At 37.5% G+C, this 19,172-nt stretch overlaps 2 protein-coding genes across 6 annotated transcripts in view; one reads left to right on the top strand and one right to left on the bottom strand.

Annotated features, from left to right (window-relative positions):
* Positions 1 to 4,521, top strand: part of LOC113528178 (ubiquitin carboxyl-terminal hydrolase 22) — a 52,975-nt gene extending 48,454 nt beyond the window's left edge. For all 5 annotated transcript variants that reach the window (XM_034310214.2, XM_034310215.2, XM_034310216.2 and 2 more), the window contains one exon: positions 1,405 to 4,521. In XM_034310214.2, the coding sequence (XP_034166105.1) occupies positions 1,405 to 1,447 (43 nt within the window). In that variant the 3' untranslated portion in view covers positions 1,448 to 4,521. The remainder of the gene's footprint in view (positions 1 to 1,404) is intronic.
* An 850-nt stretch (positions 4,522 to 5,371) lies between these two features.
* LOC113527983 (somatostatin receptor type 2) lies at positions 5,372 to 15,263 on the bottom strand. The gene is made up of 2 exons (XM_026916193.3): positions 15,005 to 15,263; positions 5,372 to 10,621 (listed from the first exon to the last, which is right to left on the bottom strand). The coding sequence occupies exon 2, from the start codon at positions 10,572 to 10,574 to the stop codon at positions 9,465 to 9,467; it is 1,110 nt and encodes a 369-aa protein (XP_026771994.1). The 5' UTR covers positions 10,575 to 10,621; positions 15,005 to 15,263; the 3' UTR covers positions 5,372 to 9,464.
* Positions 15,264 to 19,172: the final 3,909 nt, after the last annotated feature.

Here is a 19,172-nt window from a genome sequence, read left to right as displayed (position 1 = left end):
TAAAACTACACTGGAAAAACTACACTTTTTTTTTAATTTTCCTTTGCTTTTATGGAATATTGTAGGGGACTGATTTTCAGCCTCACCTCTGTTTGCTTCTGAATGCATTCCTCTGAGGAATCCTACTGAGGCCAGAGTTGGAAATGGCAGTTCAACTCCCAGGTCATTATGAGCCTTGAAAAATCTCCGAGATACTGCTCTAGACATAGCATCCTCCTTCAAAGCAAGGCCACTCATTGAGCTATAAGCACAGCTCTGTCCACCAAGCCGTCTACTCACGTGAACATTAAGAACTTGTACCTCCTTACATAGTGTAATATGATGCACAGATTTATTATTTTGCACATTCATGGTACTGATTTATTTATTTTTGTTGTTAGCATTGTGACCTAAATGACCGTGTTACTGTTAAATAACAGCTGTCTGTTGTTCTTCAGTAACACACACTACACACACACAGTGCTTTTTTCAGGTTACACTGTTAACTAGGGATGTAAACCTCAGGCTTCCATACAATATGATACAGTTTTGCTTCATAAGGCAATGAGTCGATATTTGACGATACCACTGAATCTGCTGTGATATGATACAAGATGATTCAGTTTAGCAGCTTCCGATCAATACGTGATCACCTTTGTTCAGAATCTGGGGAAAAGTTTACTGTTAATTCGCGAATGATGATGATGTAGAAGAGGGCTATTTTAAGTAACAGAGTTACAGGTAAATCACAGTGTTTTAAAATCTGAATTATTTGATAAATAATAAATCAGTTTATACTAAATTATATATTGATAATATTTGATGTATGATTGTTGCCCCCATTCATTTCAGGCTTTGCCTTTTAAATCTGTGCATTGATCCAAATTGTCTGCTTGTTACATCCCTACTTTTAACAACATCCTCAAGGGCTTGCTGCCTTTGTTGTTGTTGTTTAACAGTAACACACAGGGTACAAGCTACATTTCCAGCTTAAATGATTTCTTAGTGTACATCTGGCATACATTACTATTTACTCAAACAAAACCAACCAAAATTTACACCCAAGGACAGCCCAAACATCTTTGTAATAATTTCTGTAATATAAGAGTTCAGTGGATGTTGCTTTCTTAGAATGATGGTAGTTAAGAACTGTCTTTTTACATAACCGCCTGGTGCTAATGCTGTGATTAATGTATTAAATAGCACCCTCCAGACTGTGATGATAGGCATCCCATCCACTATAATCTGCACAATCGTGTTTTTGACATGCCAAAGCATTCAGTATTCTATGCAGAATAATTTAAAGTCTTATAAATACAAGTCCGAGTTGAGTCTCACAACTGACTTGTCCAAATGAAAAAGATCCAGTCTTTCAGTGAGGATGCTTTATTGAATTTATGAAGTGTGCATATCTCTCCACTACAGGTATTTGTTATTCTACCATAAGCAGTTCCTTGAATACGAGTAGCTTTAACACACCGATCTGCTGACTGTGGAGTGCTTCGTTCACCCAGTGAAAGCGGCTGAGAGGGAGATCACACCTGCAGCAGAGGACACAATTAACACAAGCCTACCTGAAACTGTGACTACCCATCGCTTCCTTCCCACACAGGGGCCAAAGCAAAAGAGACGAAAAACAAAATCATGCAACACATTCAAACCAGCACTGAGCTAACCGTTACTTGATGTGAGAAAAGCGGAGGAGAGGAAGAAATGCACGACTGCTTTCCGCCTCTCCTGCCACATTCTCCACCGCTGAAAAAAAACGGAGAGGGTGAAATGAACTGATCTGTGAAAACAAGAGTAGAGGGCACATCTCAACTTTGACTAGTTTTTGTTGTTTTTGTAGAGGTTTTTTTTTTTTTTTTTTCCAATTTCTATTTTTTTTTTGTTTTGTTTTGTTATTCTGTCTTTTCCTCCCCATGGTGCTCTCATTCAAACTGACCAAGCGTTAGAAGCCTGCTGGGGTGAGTCAGTGTCTATTCTGCATATGCATATGAACTCAATGCAACAAAATGTGTTAAAAAAAAAAAAAAAAATGGACTAGCACATCAAAGAAGTTTTGCTTTTGATTTTATGTTTTTTAAAGAAATGATTATGAATATTGTTTGTGATATTGGTCATGAAATACTGTATGAATTCAGTATCTAGTCTCCATGTTTTGAAGTGTGGACTTGGCTGAAGCAGTAAAGTATGTAGGTCTGGGTCAGCACTGCCATGAAAGCTGAGAGCCTAGGCAAGTCTGTGCTATTTCCGTTTTCTGTTTATTTTTATATTCTTGAGTGTACGCAATCCTCATTCACCTTTTTGGTTTCAGAATTCTCTTCAACAGGGTTTTGTTGGAGTGCAGTTGTTCCTGTCTGCAGGGTTTCCTTCCCCCAAATTTATCATTTGTATCTCTGTTGTGTTTTGGTGAGGTATTATAAAGCTGATGTTGGTTCTCTGATGAAGAGGAGCAGCAGACCTGACCATTTTTCAAGGCAATATTTGGCAAGACCATTACTACAGTGTTATTTTACTTGTGATCTGTGTGCATCTATGCGATTTACCTTTGATCATCCCACAAGAGCCAAGCCTGTAGGCCTATGCAAGGCACGTGTTAAAGGAAGAGTTCACCAGTTTTAAAAATTTCGACAAGCATCTTCTTGCCTCAGCTTTATCTGTAATTGGTAGAGGCAGTTTTCATCACTGAACTGTTTGGTCAAACGCATGCTTTAGAGACCAACTCTCTCACCCAGCATTTAAAAAAAAAAAAACTGTATGTACAAGCGATTACTAAAGGTTGTTTCATATCAACAGCACAGCATGACCGGTAAAGCAAAACATCTCCGCCGTGCAGAGGTGGTGAGTCAAAACCGTCACACAAGTGGCAAGCAGTCAGAAATAGACATGAACTATGAAATTGCACTTAGTGCATGCATCAGGTTTCAAATATTCCATTAGCTATATTAATGTTATTATTCTCACAAACACAATAAAACAGTAAAATACAACAATTTCATTCTCATCCTCCTCCATCTTCCCCATGATGCTGTGCTTTTGCCTCCTGCAAAATGATGTAACTGTCAAACAGTTTGCATCACTTCTATTATGTTGTAAATGATCCCTGTAATGTGGTAGTGTGGCAGACACACAAAACAGGAACTCTTCCAGGAACCAGTGACCCGGGATAAGAATATGGCCACAGGTTTTGTCCTAACACACAATTAGTTTGACATCTGGTCACTTACCTTCAGACGGTATAAAATGTGATTTAATTTGAGCTTGCCATGTAGGTGCTTACTGTAAGCATTTTAATGGAAGCTGCATTACTGACTCTTCCTGCTGACCTAAACGTTTCTATGCCTCTTCTCAGGCCGCATACATCCATAGTAGTATGGATAGTAAGGCATTTGAAATGTTCCTAATTTTATTTTTTTCACACACTACAGCATGCATAAGCCTATGCACTTAAAAGCATGACATAGCACATGGTAACATAGTGTGTATTATGCGGTTATGGTTTATTCCCCCAACCCCCCTGCCCCTCCCGAACTGAGTTCCAACACACAACCCCTCCTGCTCTAGAGCACCTGATAGATAGTGGGTAAAGGTGGGCTAAGCAATTTTTAAAACAGTTTTAAGAACACTTTTTCATATTTTACTATTTGGCGTCCTCACATTTCAGCTTCAGTCAAAGCTGCCAGAAGAAACTCCACTCTCTGTAGCACCCCAGAGTCTGTAAACCACGGGGAAAATTTTATGTGGCCCTCCAACAAATCACGCTAAATTGGCATCTCGAGCTGTGTGTTAATCATGTTTGGGCTGTTCAACCATCTTGCGTTAGCCATTAGGTGTTTTGAGGACATGGCTTCAGAGGGACCACTAAAGGAAGGGGCTAAATTTGTTTTTAGCCTAAATTTGATTTTTTTTTTTTTTTTTTCAAAGCTTCCAGCTTTAGCTAACCTCTACCAAAAGTAAAAAAAAAAAATCTTTATTTATCTTTAATAATCACAAACAGTCCACTCTCAAGAAAGTGTTATAATGCAAATGGGTCGTACTAACCAGCCCTAGAGCAGGAGGTGTGAATTGTTGGAATACACAAGGGTCCGTCTCCGGCAGTATTCTCTGTGGCATCGTGCCTTGCGCACACTGGTGCCTCTGCACACAAACCCAGTGCTGCTCTTTTAAATCCATATGCTGTTTCCATGTGGAGCTAAAGACAGAAAATAACACCAGTATATTTGTGTGTCTCTGTGATTTTATTAATATCACTTTTCACCGAAAGAACTCCTACATCAAGGTTGCACGGCTTATGCCAAGTCAGCAGTTGCAGTTGGCATATGGTAATGCCACACCGAAGACCTCAAAATATAACTGGTGTGCTTATGTTAGATGAGTCTTAGCCAGTTCATTTGGTCTGCTGCAGAATTTTTTTCCCTTTCTATGCCAGAACTAAATGGGGTGAAGTAAACGATCAGGGCTTGTCTGGAGTCTCACTATGGCCATTTGGTCATTCAGGGAAACAGGAGAAGTATTTAACTGATTAAAACCCAACTGGAACTGTGTCTTGTCTGTCTTTATCTTTTGCACACACACTTTCCTTGTTCTTCTTGGTTGTCTCAAGATTTGGTTAAGTTTTTTTTTTCCCTTAAGGTAAACAACTATGATTATCTAAAACTAGCTCTCTTAAACCATCAATATGTGTCAAGTCAAGTCAAGTGGAGTTTGTCATTTCAACCATATACAGCCAGTTCATACACAGTGAAACGAAACAACGTTTCTCAAGGACCAAGGTGCTACATAAGACACAAACAGAACAACACAGAACTACAGGAGACTACATAAATTTATACATAAAGTGCACAAGTGCAGACCGCACAAGACAGGGTTATCTTACTGCAGGATTAGCTTAGTATTCTGAGTGTCATTCTGTTAGTTTGAAAAAAAAAAATAATGCTCCACTACTGAGTGCTGTTTATTGTGACCATTAAAGTAAGTGGCAGTGTCCCCATTAGCGCCATCTTAAAAGAATGTAGGGAAACATTAATTTTAATTAATATTGACATAATATTTTTGAAGCTATTGCAGTTACAAGTTATGAGTATCCATTTAGTTTATCTGTCTTTCAGATCTGCCTGTAGATGGGGGAATGTTCAGTCCTCAACATTCCCCCACAGAGAGAGACCGGATTTTGTACCTGCTCAATAATTTAATAATGCACTAAAGAATTGGCAGTTAATCTGTATGAATATTTAATAGCCAATAGCAGTAATGCTAGTGATGCAACACTCCTGACTGTTTCTCGAAAGCATAGCAACACAAAGTCCACCATTAAATGGTAGAGAGGGCATCAAATTGAACACTTCCTTTACCAGTGAAGATTATTTTAACTTTACAATGCTTGTGTGAAACTGGACCCTTTCTGTTCAGCTGTGACTCAACTAAAGAATTGCATGTAATTAATGTATGTCTCTGCAAGAGGCGATATGTGAATGATTTGATTGCTGCCCTCTTCAGAAAAGGTATTTTTACTGTTCTTTAAAGAGCAACTCCAGTGAATTTCATAAAAAATGTAACAAAAGCATGACTCTAAACTGTATTATCTGTTATTTCATTTCTGACAAAAGAAATGTTCTTTTGCTAGCGTATTTTACAAAAGACGTCGTGGGTTATTCTTAGACACAAGTGCAACACCAAGACGTTAGCTCATCCCACGCTGTTAAAACACATCAATGTGCTTGTCTATCTTACACAAACACGCTTGTCAGTCTCGCACTAATGAGAGAACAGCAAAAATCAGAGCTAGTAAATGGATTTCAGAGGTGTTTAGTGATGGGAGCTTTACTGTTATGCTACAAAAGAGAAATCAGAGAAAAAAAATTCAAACGCATTTAAGTGGCAGTTTTTAAATCTCACTTCTCTAGTGAAAAAACTACAAAGGTAACTGATGTAGTTAACTTCTTGTAAAATCGCTCACAGGTGGTTTGCAAACTCCCTAATGCTGTTTTTTCTTCCATTTTCCTAGATTCCTGTAGGTTTATTTTGCTTTAGTGAGTGTGTTTTCAGTTTTAAGACGTAGTATTCTTTGGTACTGAGTGTCGAGTACAACTCTTTCGATTGCATTTAACATTAAGTCCATCACCGAGCAATGAAAATTAAGCTTTGAATACAGCAGCTATCTTTATTTAGCTTAGTGTGTCAGTCAAGCTTTTCAATTCACACTGCCCCGTGTCACATTCATTTATTTCGTCCGTCTGTGACTCATTTATTAAATTCACACTAGCCAAGGCGTCATTTCATTCCTTGGAACCCAGAGCTTCATTTCCGTGTTGTCTCATTATGAGAAACTAAACATATCATGCAAATTGTCTGTAGCTATTGGGCCATCAGATTATTATAAACATACAATCAAATAAAAGTTATCAGCTTTATGAAACACAAAAGGGTGTGCTGTTACAGGACAATAGTCAATGGCTTGATGTGAAGCAGTGTTACAGTTACCACCCCAAAGTGGTACTTTAAATAAAGGGTTCCTTACAGAAACTTCATCAATGGCTATACACTTCTCTTAGTTAAATAACAAACTTTAATTTCATCTGATTATTAGCCTTATATTATTTGAAGTGTCTGTCATAGAAAATATGACATATTAGAGCAAGCATATGAATATAAACCTGTGATATGGCCTGCAGCCAGCACTACTGTTTGAGCTGTGTTGTTATAGAAAATTAACACCTCCTGACCACTCAGTTTTAAGAATTCAGCATCACTGTAGTATAATGAGCTTTTAATTCCATGAGGGCAGCACTCGTCCACCATCCATACACAACAACAAAAGACTGTGGTTAGGTTTTGTTGAGGGCACATAATCGGGCTTTATAAAGTTGTGGTCAGGAATTAAAGGACTTGCTCAGGCCCACCCCCTGTGAATACACCATGGCACTTGGCGATGCAGATGGTGTGTGACAAAAGGAATAAAGGCTGCTGGAGTTGCTCTTTTATATTGAACATTTATATAATTCTTTTCTCTGATGTTTTGGGTGCTGAAGGAAGTCAACAATAGGCATAAAGCAAGATGTGATTGCAGGGTTGTTTAATGAAAAAGCATTTTAATTCCAAGTAAAAACACTGAACAAACACCATCATCAGTATGAAGTATGTTAACATTAAACATATTTCATTTTACAAGAGCATACAAATGCTATGTTTGGTTAGTGGTAACTAAAATGAAAGCACTAAAATAAAACATAGAATAATTGACAGTCATTGAGTCATTGACAAGTATTCAAACTCGGTCACTGCCTGGCATTGAACACTTGCAAAATTATAAACTGATTGTATGAGAGAAGAAAGAGGACAACATAATGTTTGCCACATCATACTAGTCTACATTGTTAACTGAATTAATGTTATGTTTATCAGAGGGTCAGCAAACCCGCACCCTCACCAGATGGCGATGTTTCCCCATAATGCAATGCAACATACAGTAACGCCATGTTCACTCTGGTGAGGGAAGCTTCCAACACAAGAACATGTAACGAATGGAGAGGGAATTGCCACTGTTATTTCTGTTCATCCTTAAGATTAATGAACCTCTAATTAAAATGCAAAAGATCTGTTTATGGATGCAGTTACAGTATCACATAGCATGCTCTGTTTTTCTCACTACCCTGTAGCACTGAATTTAGCACTAATGTGCAAGCTTTCAAAACGTATAGTTAGCCTGCAAGGGTTTGGTCACTGTATCAATATCTACAGACAGTTTCTTTTATTCATCTAAATGATGTGCATTCTATATATCTACAGGTAGCAGAGCTTCTGTTGATTTTAAACACAACTGTTCTTGCAGTAAAGTGACATTTGAACAAGAACTAGAGCAAACACTAGAAATAGACTCTATTTAAAGAGAGCACCTTCAAACACTGGCATGTCCAAACATGGGAAAAGACACAGAAAGCAACCCTTTCAGATACATGTGATCACACCAATAGCCTGGTTCCCATTTTTATCAAGAACCATAGCAGGCAAAGGATTCTCAGGATAAGACGAGTGAAAGAAGCTGCAAGGAATTTAAAGGAACATGACTGCCCAAGAAAGCACATGTTCTAGCCCTTCTCAATTTGACAGCTCCATAAAGACTGGAGTAAACAGACGTAGAGAAAACAAGCATCTCACACTGATGTGTATTTGTACTTACTGTGTATTGTGCTGCTGTATTATGTGTTGCATCATGGTCCTGAATGAAACAAGATTTTGTTCCAATGTCTACAAGTAATATAGAGGAAAAACTCTTGAGACTTGAGTTACAAATACATCAACGCTTCAGGGGATATAAATATCAGTCAAGCTGTTTTGATACAAACTACTAATAAATGGCACAAGATATTTACGGACTGTAATTATACAGTATATAAAGCACTGAGAGTAATTTATTCTGCATAACAGATATGTGCCCAGTCAGCGAAGGTAGTACATTTTAAACAAGGTTTTGACAAGAGCTAGACAGTAACATCTCCAGAATTAAACAGAAATTTATACAATCTAGCAGCAGTTTGGTTAGTGTTAAGCCAGCAGCTATTCCATTAAATATGATAGGCAAGCTACATTTGGATAAGAGAGGGACAGTTCACATGAATCGTGTACCTTGCAGAGGTCTTAGCAAATACTATTTACAGGAAAAAAGGAAAATACAAAACTGTTCATCCTGTCAGAAAGGAAGGATTACATGATTATAGACATCCAGGTACCTTCTGTACATTCATAGTACACTTTCATAGGCAATGCCACACCCACAGGCACCTTTACTTTTGAATAGTCCAAAAGCCTGAATATCTGCGACAACACTTACAATAATAAGAATTTAAGGGATTTCATTAAGAGTAGTACTTCTTCCAACATTTCACTCTCCAAAGAAAAAGAGATTATTCCATGAAAACAGATAGATGAGTGCTGCACTGTTAGTAATGTGAGTTGCATTTGTGAGCATGCTCCAGAATGATAAGACTCTTCTCCCGGGGTGACTTGTCAACAGCAGGCAACCCTTGACTGCTTATATGGTAGAGTTACTTGACTGTCTGCTGTCAGCGGTCTGGAAAACTCCATGGTCATCTTGCTCTCCCATTTGCAGTGGCTTCATCCAAACAATATAATGTGCACAGACCCAAGAGTGTACAAAAGTCCTGAAATATTACTAGAACAATATTTTAATATATTCATGATATTACAAATGAAGAGTAAGACAAATGTTCCTAAAAGATGACAAATACTTTGGCTCGTCTTCCTTTTTTTTTTTTTTTTTACTCAGTAGGAATATTTCACATTGATCTACAACTGGATAAAAAAGGTAAGTCATGCTTTTTCCTTTTGTCAGCTGGTGAAACTGTTTGGTGCCTACCATCTTCTTCCCCATGCTATTTTTTCCTAGAGTCTTTGTCCATCTGTTTCTTCCTGACTGGAGTATAACCTTATAACCTAAAGGTTTAGAAGTGCTTTGTTCCTCTCTCTCAGATGCTGGTCTGCAGGTCTCCATTCAGCAGTGTGCTTTGAGTTTCGCTAGGGTTCATCCGTGTCTTGTCTTGCCTACTGTCACTACGCTCAATCTCATCCAGGCCACCTACTTTTTTCAGGCACAGAACATTCTGGAAACTCTTCTTGAAATTCTCTGACAAGAAGGCATAGAGAATGGGATTGGCACAGCTGTTAGCATATCCCAGCACCACCACAAAGGCAAAGGTGCTCCTCAAGATAGGTGTGGTGCTAATGGTGCCAGTCACAGATGTCACATTAAAGACATAAAATGGAAGCCAGCAAAACACAAACACAGCCACCACAATGGACACCATGCGTGTCACCTTCCTTTCTGAGCGCTTCCGCTTGGAGGAGCTCACCCGTATCCCAGATGATTTAACTTTGATGATGATGAGTAGGTAGCACAGGCAAATTACCATTAAAGGCAGAAAGAAGCCCAGAAAGAAAGTGTAGAACATGAAGGCTGTGTAATAGGCCTCCTGTGGCTCAGGCCACACAATGGTGCAGAAACAACCATCTGGTTTGGTGATCAAGCTGCTGTAGATGATGATGGGCAAGTTCACCAGCAAGGAAACTCCCCACACTGCCAGGTTGATGGTCTTGGCCATTCGAGGCTTCCTCCACTTCGTGGACTTGATAGGATGCACCACTGCCAAGTATCTATCAATGCTCATTACCATCAAGCAGAAGATGCTGGTGAACTGATTGAGAGAGTCCACAGTCATGACCACACGACACAAAACTGGCCCAAAGGGCCAGTGAACCAGGGCTAACTGGATGGCAATGAAGGGCAGGCTCATCATGAAAAGCACATCAGCCACAGCCAAATTGAGGATGTAGATGTTGGTGACTGTCTTCATCTTGGCATAACGCAAGATGACATAAATAACCAGAGCATTGCCACTCAGCCCTACAGCACAAACTACAAAGTAAATGAATGTGATGACCACTGTGCTGGTCTTGGTGAAGCTGTGGTCAGTGGCATTCCTTAAGCTCTCATCGGATTCATTGCCCAGCATGAAGCTCTCATACATAAGAGGCTCTGACAAGTTTGGGAGTGAGGACGGAAATATCCAAAGATCCATGCTGCTGCTCAGTCAGTTTCCTGGCATTCTTGAATGGGATACTTTGCCTAGATGGAGAGGAAAGATCCAGGTGAGTGAATAATCATAACCCTGTATCTAGTCTCTCCTTGTCTATTACGAAACAAATACAATGTGTTGGCAACAGGAAGCAATCTGTCTCTGGTGCATTTTTAAGTTACCCTATTTATGTCCTGACATTGGTTAACATTCATTGGTCCACGCCTATCATGGGTGGGTGGTTAGAATATGGCGCTGGGTAGAATATTTTTTCCCCTCCCACTGGTACATGGTATGTGTCAAATATCCTTCATAGCCTATGGTCATCCATTCAGCATATTGTCTGTCGCCGTAGCCTATTTTCAACAAAATTGCCTGCATGAAAAAAATGATTTATACTGTACTAAAGTCTGACATATTAACAGCACCACAGTGTTAATATATATTTGGCATATTAACATCCCCATGGGCTTTGGAATATGAACACATCGAAATTAAACTAGCAATGGAAATGGCTCTTAATGTAATCCTGCACCTCTTGCCCTGTAATCGACCTGACAATCCCTGGCCTTTGCTTTCGAATATCTACCATTAGGCAAACAGAATAATGTAGCAAAGGTCTCCTGCTTAGTCACAGCCAGTAACTTTTATTTATTGCAGGGGCGTATTTGCACTGAATTAATCCTGTTTAAGTTATTGAAATGGATGCAGGGAGAAAAAAAAAAAAGGATTGGCTTTCATTCCTTGCTGAATGATGGCCAATAATGTCAAATGTGGCAATGTCAAAAATGTTACAAGCACTATACAAATAAAATTGAATTGAATAGAAAATTCGTCATTGTCTCTGAGGGATGAAAGCAAGAGATAGCAGGATATAACAGTACAGGGGCTCTGTCTGTATATCAGTCACAGAAAACTAAAAATCTCCAGATTTTACAGTCACTCTCATTACTGCATCTCATTACTACAGTGTCCAGAAGAATTAAGCGGGGTCACAGGTTTGCTATTTACATCTTTTTATTAAACAGTGTTGAGCAGTCTACAATCAAAGGGGGGGTTGTTGGTGGGTCTTCTCCTCGCCCCCTTAATGTCTGCAGTGCCCATTTTGAAAGATTTGCCCTATGCCCTTATCAAGAGAAGAAGTTTCAATTAATAAAAATGTAACTTTAAATAAAAGGCCCCGGCTGCTTTCTGTCAGTTTTATATCACATGACCTGCCATTGTGTAACAGCCACATTCTACAACCCTACAAATTACAGCATATAGATGGTGAGTTCATTTTGTTTAGAATCATTCAGGCCAGCTCTCAACTGTATGTTTGTTGTCACATTATATTTATTGTGTTACATTTCAATCGTGCAGCAAAGCAATAGACTATGCATACTAAGGCTGTAAACATTCTTCAAGCAAGTGCACACATACATTTTAAAATATACATAAATGTAAATGTACATAACTTGTGTCACAACACAATTTATAATACAATCTGAGCATTGCAGCAAGGGCTGCACTATAGCTGCATTAAATTCTTACTAAACATATAAACAGATAATGATGTATTACAAAGAAATGATTTAATATTTACCAAACAAGCACATTTTTACATTTGTGTTCTCATTCCTAGAAAATTTAATACAATTGATGTATTTACGAAGGGCTATGTTAATGAGAATGAAGTTTGAAGCCATATCACTTTGATTCATAAATGTGATATTTACATAATAACAAAAAGAAATCAATTACACATATCAATTATCGATGTAAATAGTGTGACACATTTGACATGCCTAAAGATAAATCCTGAAAGTTTTACATTCAGGCAATGAGCCATATCATAAACCAAGATTCAAATAGTTCTCCTTACTGGATTATAGAATGAACAGCTGTAATCCATGTTTGACTGGAATCTTCCCACTGTAACTTTTGCAGCATATATACTGTTTATGATATTACATGGTGGCACAGTGGATCCCATCCAGAGTGTATTCCTGCCTCACACCCAGTAAAGGCTCCAGATCTACTGTGACCCCGACCGGTTAAAGCAGTTACTGGAGATGACTGAAGAAATTATTTTAAAAGAAACACTGAAATCCAGACATATTTTCATGGAAGTGTACAAGTGTAATTAAATAATGACCCAATTTGTTTACTACACCTCTTACTACACTTGTCATTGATTACATCAGTATTATCCAGTCACAAGTGCTTAGAAATGGTTTATATTATGACATGTGGTGTGATAGCTAAGCAAAAACAGAGATAAAATTGTAGTAGATATTGAACCGAAAACAATTAATTATTCTTTAGTTGAATTCTGACAGATGAATATTTTGAATATTTTATAGTTCATCTATACTTAGATTGTATTCATTAAATTAAAAAAAAGACTGACAAACTAATAGAGCACTAAAGTCAAAGCATTGTTTAATAAAGACAGATCTATTCACTTGAGCTGTGTATGATATTTATTCTTCCAAATGTAAAAGGTGTGTGAAGAAAAGCTATTTTAAAAACCACACACCATATCTGTAGCACTTGACTGGAAAGAAAATTAGAAAGCAATTAGGCTAAAGTTAATGTATCAAACCACAACCAAATCAATATTTCAGAAGAATAGTAATATCTGTATTTGAAAGCTTTTCAAATACAGTATATAATTACAGAATGAATAAGACCTCTTGAAATGAAACATCTCTTCAAATTAATCTTAAATGGGTTTTAAGTAAAGTAATAAAGAATGTTTAAACCACCCCGTTCATGGCGCTAGATAGTTTTATTCAAGTAATGCAGCTTTTGTTAACATACAAAATAAAATGATCTAATTAGTTCGTAACAAATGTTGGTAGTAATAAACCTTGAATGGATTTCTCCTCATCATGCATGGAAAAGAGACATACGTCTGCTCTGAATTTTACTGACACTGTAGGCTATCAAGCCCCGAGCACAGAGGCTTATAACCAACCTAGTAACGTCTGCATGTAAGTATGTACACTGGAACTGTGTGTTTGCTATGTGTTGGCCGGATGTTGTCTGTTGCTTTTGGCAACAGACTAGTGTGAAGTATGTTTTCAGCTTCACATGCCACTAACCCGAGTTTCAAAGCCGGTTATAAAGAAAGTGCAACTGGTACGTGTGACGCATTTCTCACATGTGTCAAAAAAATGCTTCAGAAATAGAAGCACAGGCCGTAGGTCAAACCTGGCTAAATATATCTGTCTTTGATGCTAGTTTGCTATCTGTCTTTGCTAGTTTGGACACATACTGTGTATGTTAAGCAATAAAATATATTTCAACACCATTGCATCTGTATTACATTATCTAGCTTTTGTAGGTAGAATTTTTAATAAAGCTAGGTTGTATATTGTTCACTTTTCCACTGAAAGTTTAAATTGGACACATATTTTAATATTTTCCATTTGTTCATCTTCAATAACTGCTTAATCCTGTTCAGGGTGACAGTGAATCTGGAGCCAACCCTTGGAACACTGGACACAAGGCAGGAACACACCCTGAATGGGCTACCAGCCCATCACATTCATACACTTATTCACACCTAGGGGCAATTTAACTAATGGCATGTTTTTGGGAGATGGGAGGAAACCGGAGATCTCTGGGGAAACCCAGAATATGAGAATATGCATGGAAACTCCACGCAGATAGTAACCTGAGCTCAGGATCAACCCCGGAGACGCTGGAGCTGTAAGGTACCACTGCACGACTGTGTCCCTGTACCACCACTGTGTTTAAGTATGTTTATCATATTATTTCATTATTGAAGACCTTAAAAGTTTATCATGCAATAACAATATAATTTGATAAATGCCAATCTAATCGTATAATAGGTTATGGTCTGGTTTCTGCTTAAATCTCAGTTGTTATATTTCAGCAGGCTATGGGCTAGTATGTATTTTAAAATATATAGTATGTATAGTATATAGTATGCATGTATGTATGTATTTTCATTTATTTGTTTATTTATTTATTTATTTATTTTAACTCAGAGCCCCTGTGTCTCTCTGCATGGCCCTGGTCTACAGTAGTTTGTCTTGTGAAGACAGAGAACAGGTTGAAATCTGAATAGCATGCAGCTTTATAAGATTCAGAAATTACACACCTAAACTAACATTTAAAAACATCTGTCTGATTTGCAGTTTATTTGACTTGCATATTGTCAGAGCCCTGATGGCTGATTTCAGGTAGACTTTCCCCTTTGGAAAGTTTAACAAATCTATATAATTGGATTTTTTTGTTTCCAAATTACCCATGCCATTATGATGATATCAGTAAACTTTATTAAAAATGGACTTTATTAAACCTAACAGTATACAGATATTGACATTCTCTGATTGCAAATGAATTGATTGAATTCATATCGGCTCCACGAAAAATATTAGTTTTTAAAAAAAAATCTAGATAATAGTTTCGAGGCTTACCTATTTCATGTCATCGCGGTGATGTGAATGAGCTTTTTTCCTGCTCTGACATGTTTTTTATCCCGGGTAAAGTGAGTCAGTCGCTGGTCGCTGGTTTGATTGTGCGCGTGGCGGTAAAGCGGTGAGGCGCAGGTCCGAGTGAGCGCGCGCTCTGTGGAGTGTTCAAGGCATCTGCAGTGACACGGAGAACAGCGAGGAAACAGGGATGATCGAGGGGGCGTATCAACATCATCAACCAGAGAGAGAGAGAGAGAGAGAGAGATAGCCGGCCACATATGGAAATATCCCATACATTCCAAATGTGCTTTTCCCACGTGATTTTGAATGTCCATTTCACCATGTTATCCCCTGAAATTGCACATATGAATTCAAGTATACATATCATGTAAATAATAAATCACATGCCCTGCATGTGAAAATAAAAAGAAACGTGTCACAACATGTGAATTCTCCAAAAACCACATGTATAAAATTCACACTTGAATCACATTTAATTATTCACATATACAGTAACTTTTCTGTAAGGGACAGACAGCAGTCTCAGATACATGCTCGAACTCGGCTTGGCTAACTGTGTGCTTAATCTTTTCCTTTTATTGGCTTTTATTGCACAAATTGAGGTGTATTTCATGTAAATTTCAGGTATGCATATGACAAATACATAAGGGACTAGTGGGCTTGTCTCCAGGTAGCTAAAGCAGATTCATCAAGTGCATTTAAATCACAGATTGTTTTATGTGGTATGTATTGTATTGTATTGTAGTATGACAGTCTGTCATTATTGCTCTAAAACCTGCACTTGTTTCTACACAACTTTGATGAATAAGGGCTAATGGTGCTATTTTCAAGGCATACCCACTGTTCCAGAACTGCTTTGTTTTGTTTCTATTTGGTAATTTGCACGCTGGGAAATTTGCAATATGTAGTACTATTAAATTCTTAAAACCATTAAAATGAAGAGCTTTTTATTATTATTTATTTATTTATTTTTTGCCTTGATACTGACATTCCCTGCCTCGACTTCTTTCTGTATCTTTCCATATTATCCTCCCTTCATCCTTTCCTCACTTCAGCATCCACAGGTCTACTATAAATATTTCGGTTATTATTATGAATTATTTTTACAAGATGAACTCATTGTTCAGGAATGATATGTAAGCAATAAACACAACAGGGTGTGCTGTTATAGGAAAATAATCAGTGACGGTATGGTGCATGTCATGACCATTAGTAATATTTGTAACTTTACAGTGTTTGTTTTACCCCATCGTGTAAAACATCTGTTTGGTGTGACTGTGATGAAAATTGAAAAAGAGTACAGATGAATAACTGGTTAATGTAAATAAAAAAAATAAATAAAAAAACTGCATTACCACATTAGCTGCAATCCCAATTGTCTCTACTGCTGAGAACAGGAGGAATTGGGCTTAGTTTTTTCAGCTTTCTAAGTCTAAACATGTTGTGAAAAGCACTATATAACACAGGAAGTGGGCTACACTGAATATGTTTCAAATGGAAGTAAATGTGTTTAAACCACAGTGCTCATGAATTCTCAAATCAACATTCTTTTCCTTAGACTTTATAAGATATTAAACTATTAACATTCAAAAATCATTCAGTTCACACACACACACACACACACTGTTGTGTTATTCACACACACATTTTTCTTTAAAATAGAATTTATTGCAATGCAATTTTCAACTAAACCTGAAGCAGAGAGTAGAGTGTGTGTTATTCTAAACAAACAAACAAACAAGCAACAATCAGTGTTTGGTTTTGTTTATAAATGACAGTCTTGTCACTGGCACACATTAGCTAAACAGGTGGCAATTTTACCCGATCACTGTCATGTTGGCAAAATAAGCATGGTGGATCAACATCCTCATTCTTTTCTTTTCTTTACTTTTCTTTTCTTTTCCACCATAGCAGAAAATAATCTATAGGGCCTTTCTTTTGTGTCGTTTCAGGTAAAAGACAATACAAAAGCAATTTGCTACTCAGTTGCATGGATGGATAATGAGAGCTTGATTAGTTATACATATGCCACCTATGCCAATCACTATTTATAGGATTACTTATTTACTCCACAGAAATGTTTGTTTGCCAGAAAGGTCTGGTGAACCAGAGAGGGGAACATTGTGGCTATGGAGATTTATATCATTCCATGCAACTAAATGAAAACCAGTAATGGAAACTGAAAAAAGAGTGTACTTAGTGTCATAGTAGTCACACTCCACCTCCAGTCATCCTGCTGGCAAGGAAACATCTGTAACTGGCCTGCTGGTGAGTAGATCTGGCCTTTATTGACTGTTCAAGCTTTGTTCAAGCCACTCAATAAAAAAGCATTTTCAGAACAAGGTTAAAATAGACATATTTTAGACTATATTCATGCCTTTTTAGTGTTCAGTGTTTCTTTGGCTTATAACATTGTTTCCCAGTCCACTGTTTCCCAATCTGTACTGCACATTTTCACTGTCTTCACTGCACAACTTTAAACTCATGATTGCCTTGCTATGTAGCAGATTAATTTGATGTTTTGGAGCAGAGAATACGCTAAAACTGCATTTCAAATGTCATACTTTGCACAATATACTGAATACTATACACTGTACTTTGTTTTTTCTAAGTTAGTAATGTCTCAATCCGAAAACACGTATTTTGCACTTTAGGGAAATTGCAAATTATTGTACAGTACCCCACAACATTAACCTGAAGCATAATTATAACTTCTCTGCTGTGTAAGAAATGAAAAACAATAATAGTGCATATGGCAGAAATTTTTTAAGCTTGGAATGTCTCACTTTATGCTATATACAGACATTTTCTTCTCCTTTGTCATCCCACAAGATGTCACCACATTTTAGGATAAACACTATAGCCTCCCTGATAATATCACAAGAGTTGTATGTCTAATCCCAATCGACTGATGAATCAAACTTATATATAAAACTCTTGACATTTACACTTAAACCTTTCCTGGTGCTATTACCATTGAATTTCTGTGTAAAAACGTGCATGTATGATGCAAGCTTCAGTCTATTCTTTTAAGCTACTTTATTCTGGGTACCAGATGGTATCTGTGCAGCATCAAGCTTCGGGTCATTCTCTAGTTCTGCTCTGCGTTGCTGCTAATTAGACAATTTGCTGGGAGAACGACCTTTAGAGCAGATCCCACAGAGCAGTGAGAGTCCAACAGAGATAGAAAGGAGATATTGGAAAATCTCTCTCTCTCTCTCTCTCTGAAATTGACTCTTCATATAATGGCATCATGACCTAACAGTTTCAAGAATCTAGGCTTCTGAAGAATTCTATATAGATCCAATTTTTCGAAAAATGACATTTTCATATTTTTCCCCAATCAGAAATAGAATCCCATCTTCCTCATTTCAGAGTCATTACATTAAATATTGTATTGATACTGTATAGACTATAGCTATATGCTTCATGTATAATGATGACAGATATAATGATGACAGACTGACAGACAGACAGACAGACACACACACACACACACACACACACACACACATACATACACACAAACACCAGTTTGCTGTTGTTTCAAGAAATGCTTTGCTCCCATTGAATGCCATGGCAACAGAGTGGGTGTTTTAGTAGAGCAGTCCACCCATGTGTGTCAAGTGCCTACGAGACTCACTTTCAGTCTGGTCACTTACTGATTTCTTGGTTAAACTCTCTGGATTCTCTTGAAAGTTTTTGGATGATAGAAGCCCAAGAGCAATATGACACAAATTTACATGTTGTCTTCTGTTTCTGTCATTCTCTCTGAGGGCTAAATGAATGTACATAACGAAGTGCAGTGCAAAACGCAATGTGATGCGCTTACAGTGCCTGTAAAATTTCCATATAATTTACTTAAAGGTGTAGCTGTATGCAAACTATGGCCGGGACTGCCTACTATATGCACAAAATGCATGAAGTACAAATTGTGGTTTAAAAGCCGATGTAATTGTGGTTTAACAGTAGTGGATATGGTCAATAACAAAGCTGTTGTGAAAAGCTTGGGAATTGCAAGTTCAGAAAAGAAGATAATGTGTTAAAGTTTATAATAAAGTTATATTATAATAAAGTCATATTATAAAGTTTTTATTAAATAAGCCTAAGGACAAGTAAACAATGTGGAGAGCATTAATACAGTTGATAT

Source organism: Pangasianodon hypophthalmus, chromosome 13, assembly GCF_027358585.1.
Source record: "Pangasianodon hypophthalmus isolate fPanHyp1 chromosome 13, fPanHyp1.pri, whole genome shotgun sequence".
NCBI lineage: Eukaryota > Metazoa > Chordata > Actinopteri > Siluriformes > Pangasiidae > Pangasianodon > Pangasianodon hypophthalmus.
The sequence above is the reverse complement of the archived record's forward strand: the minus strand, read 5'-3'. Positions and strand labels throughout refer to the sequence as shown.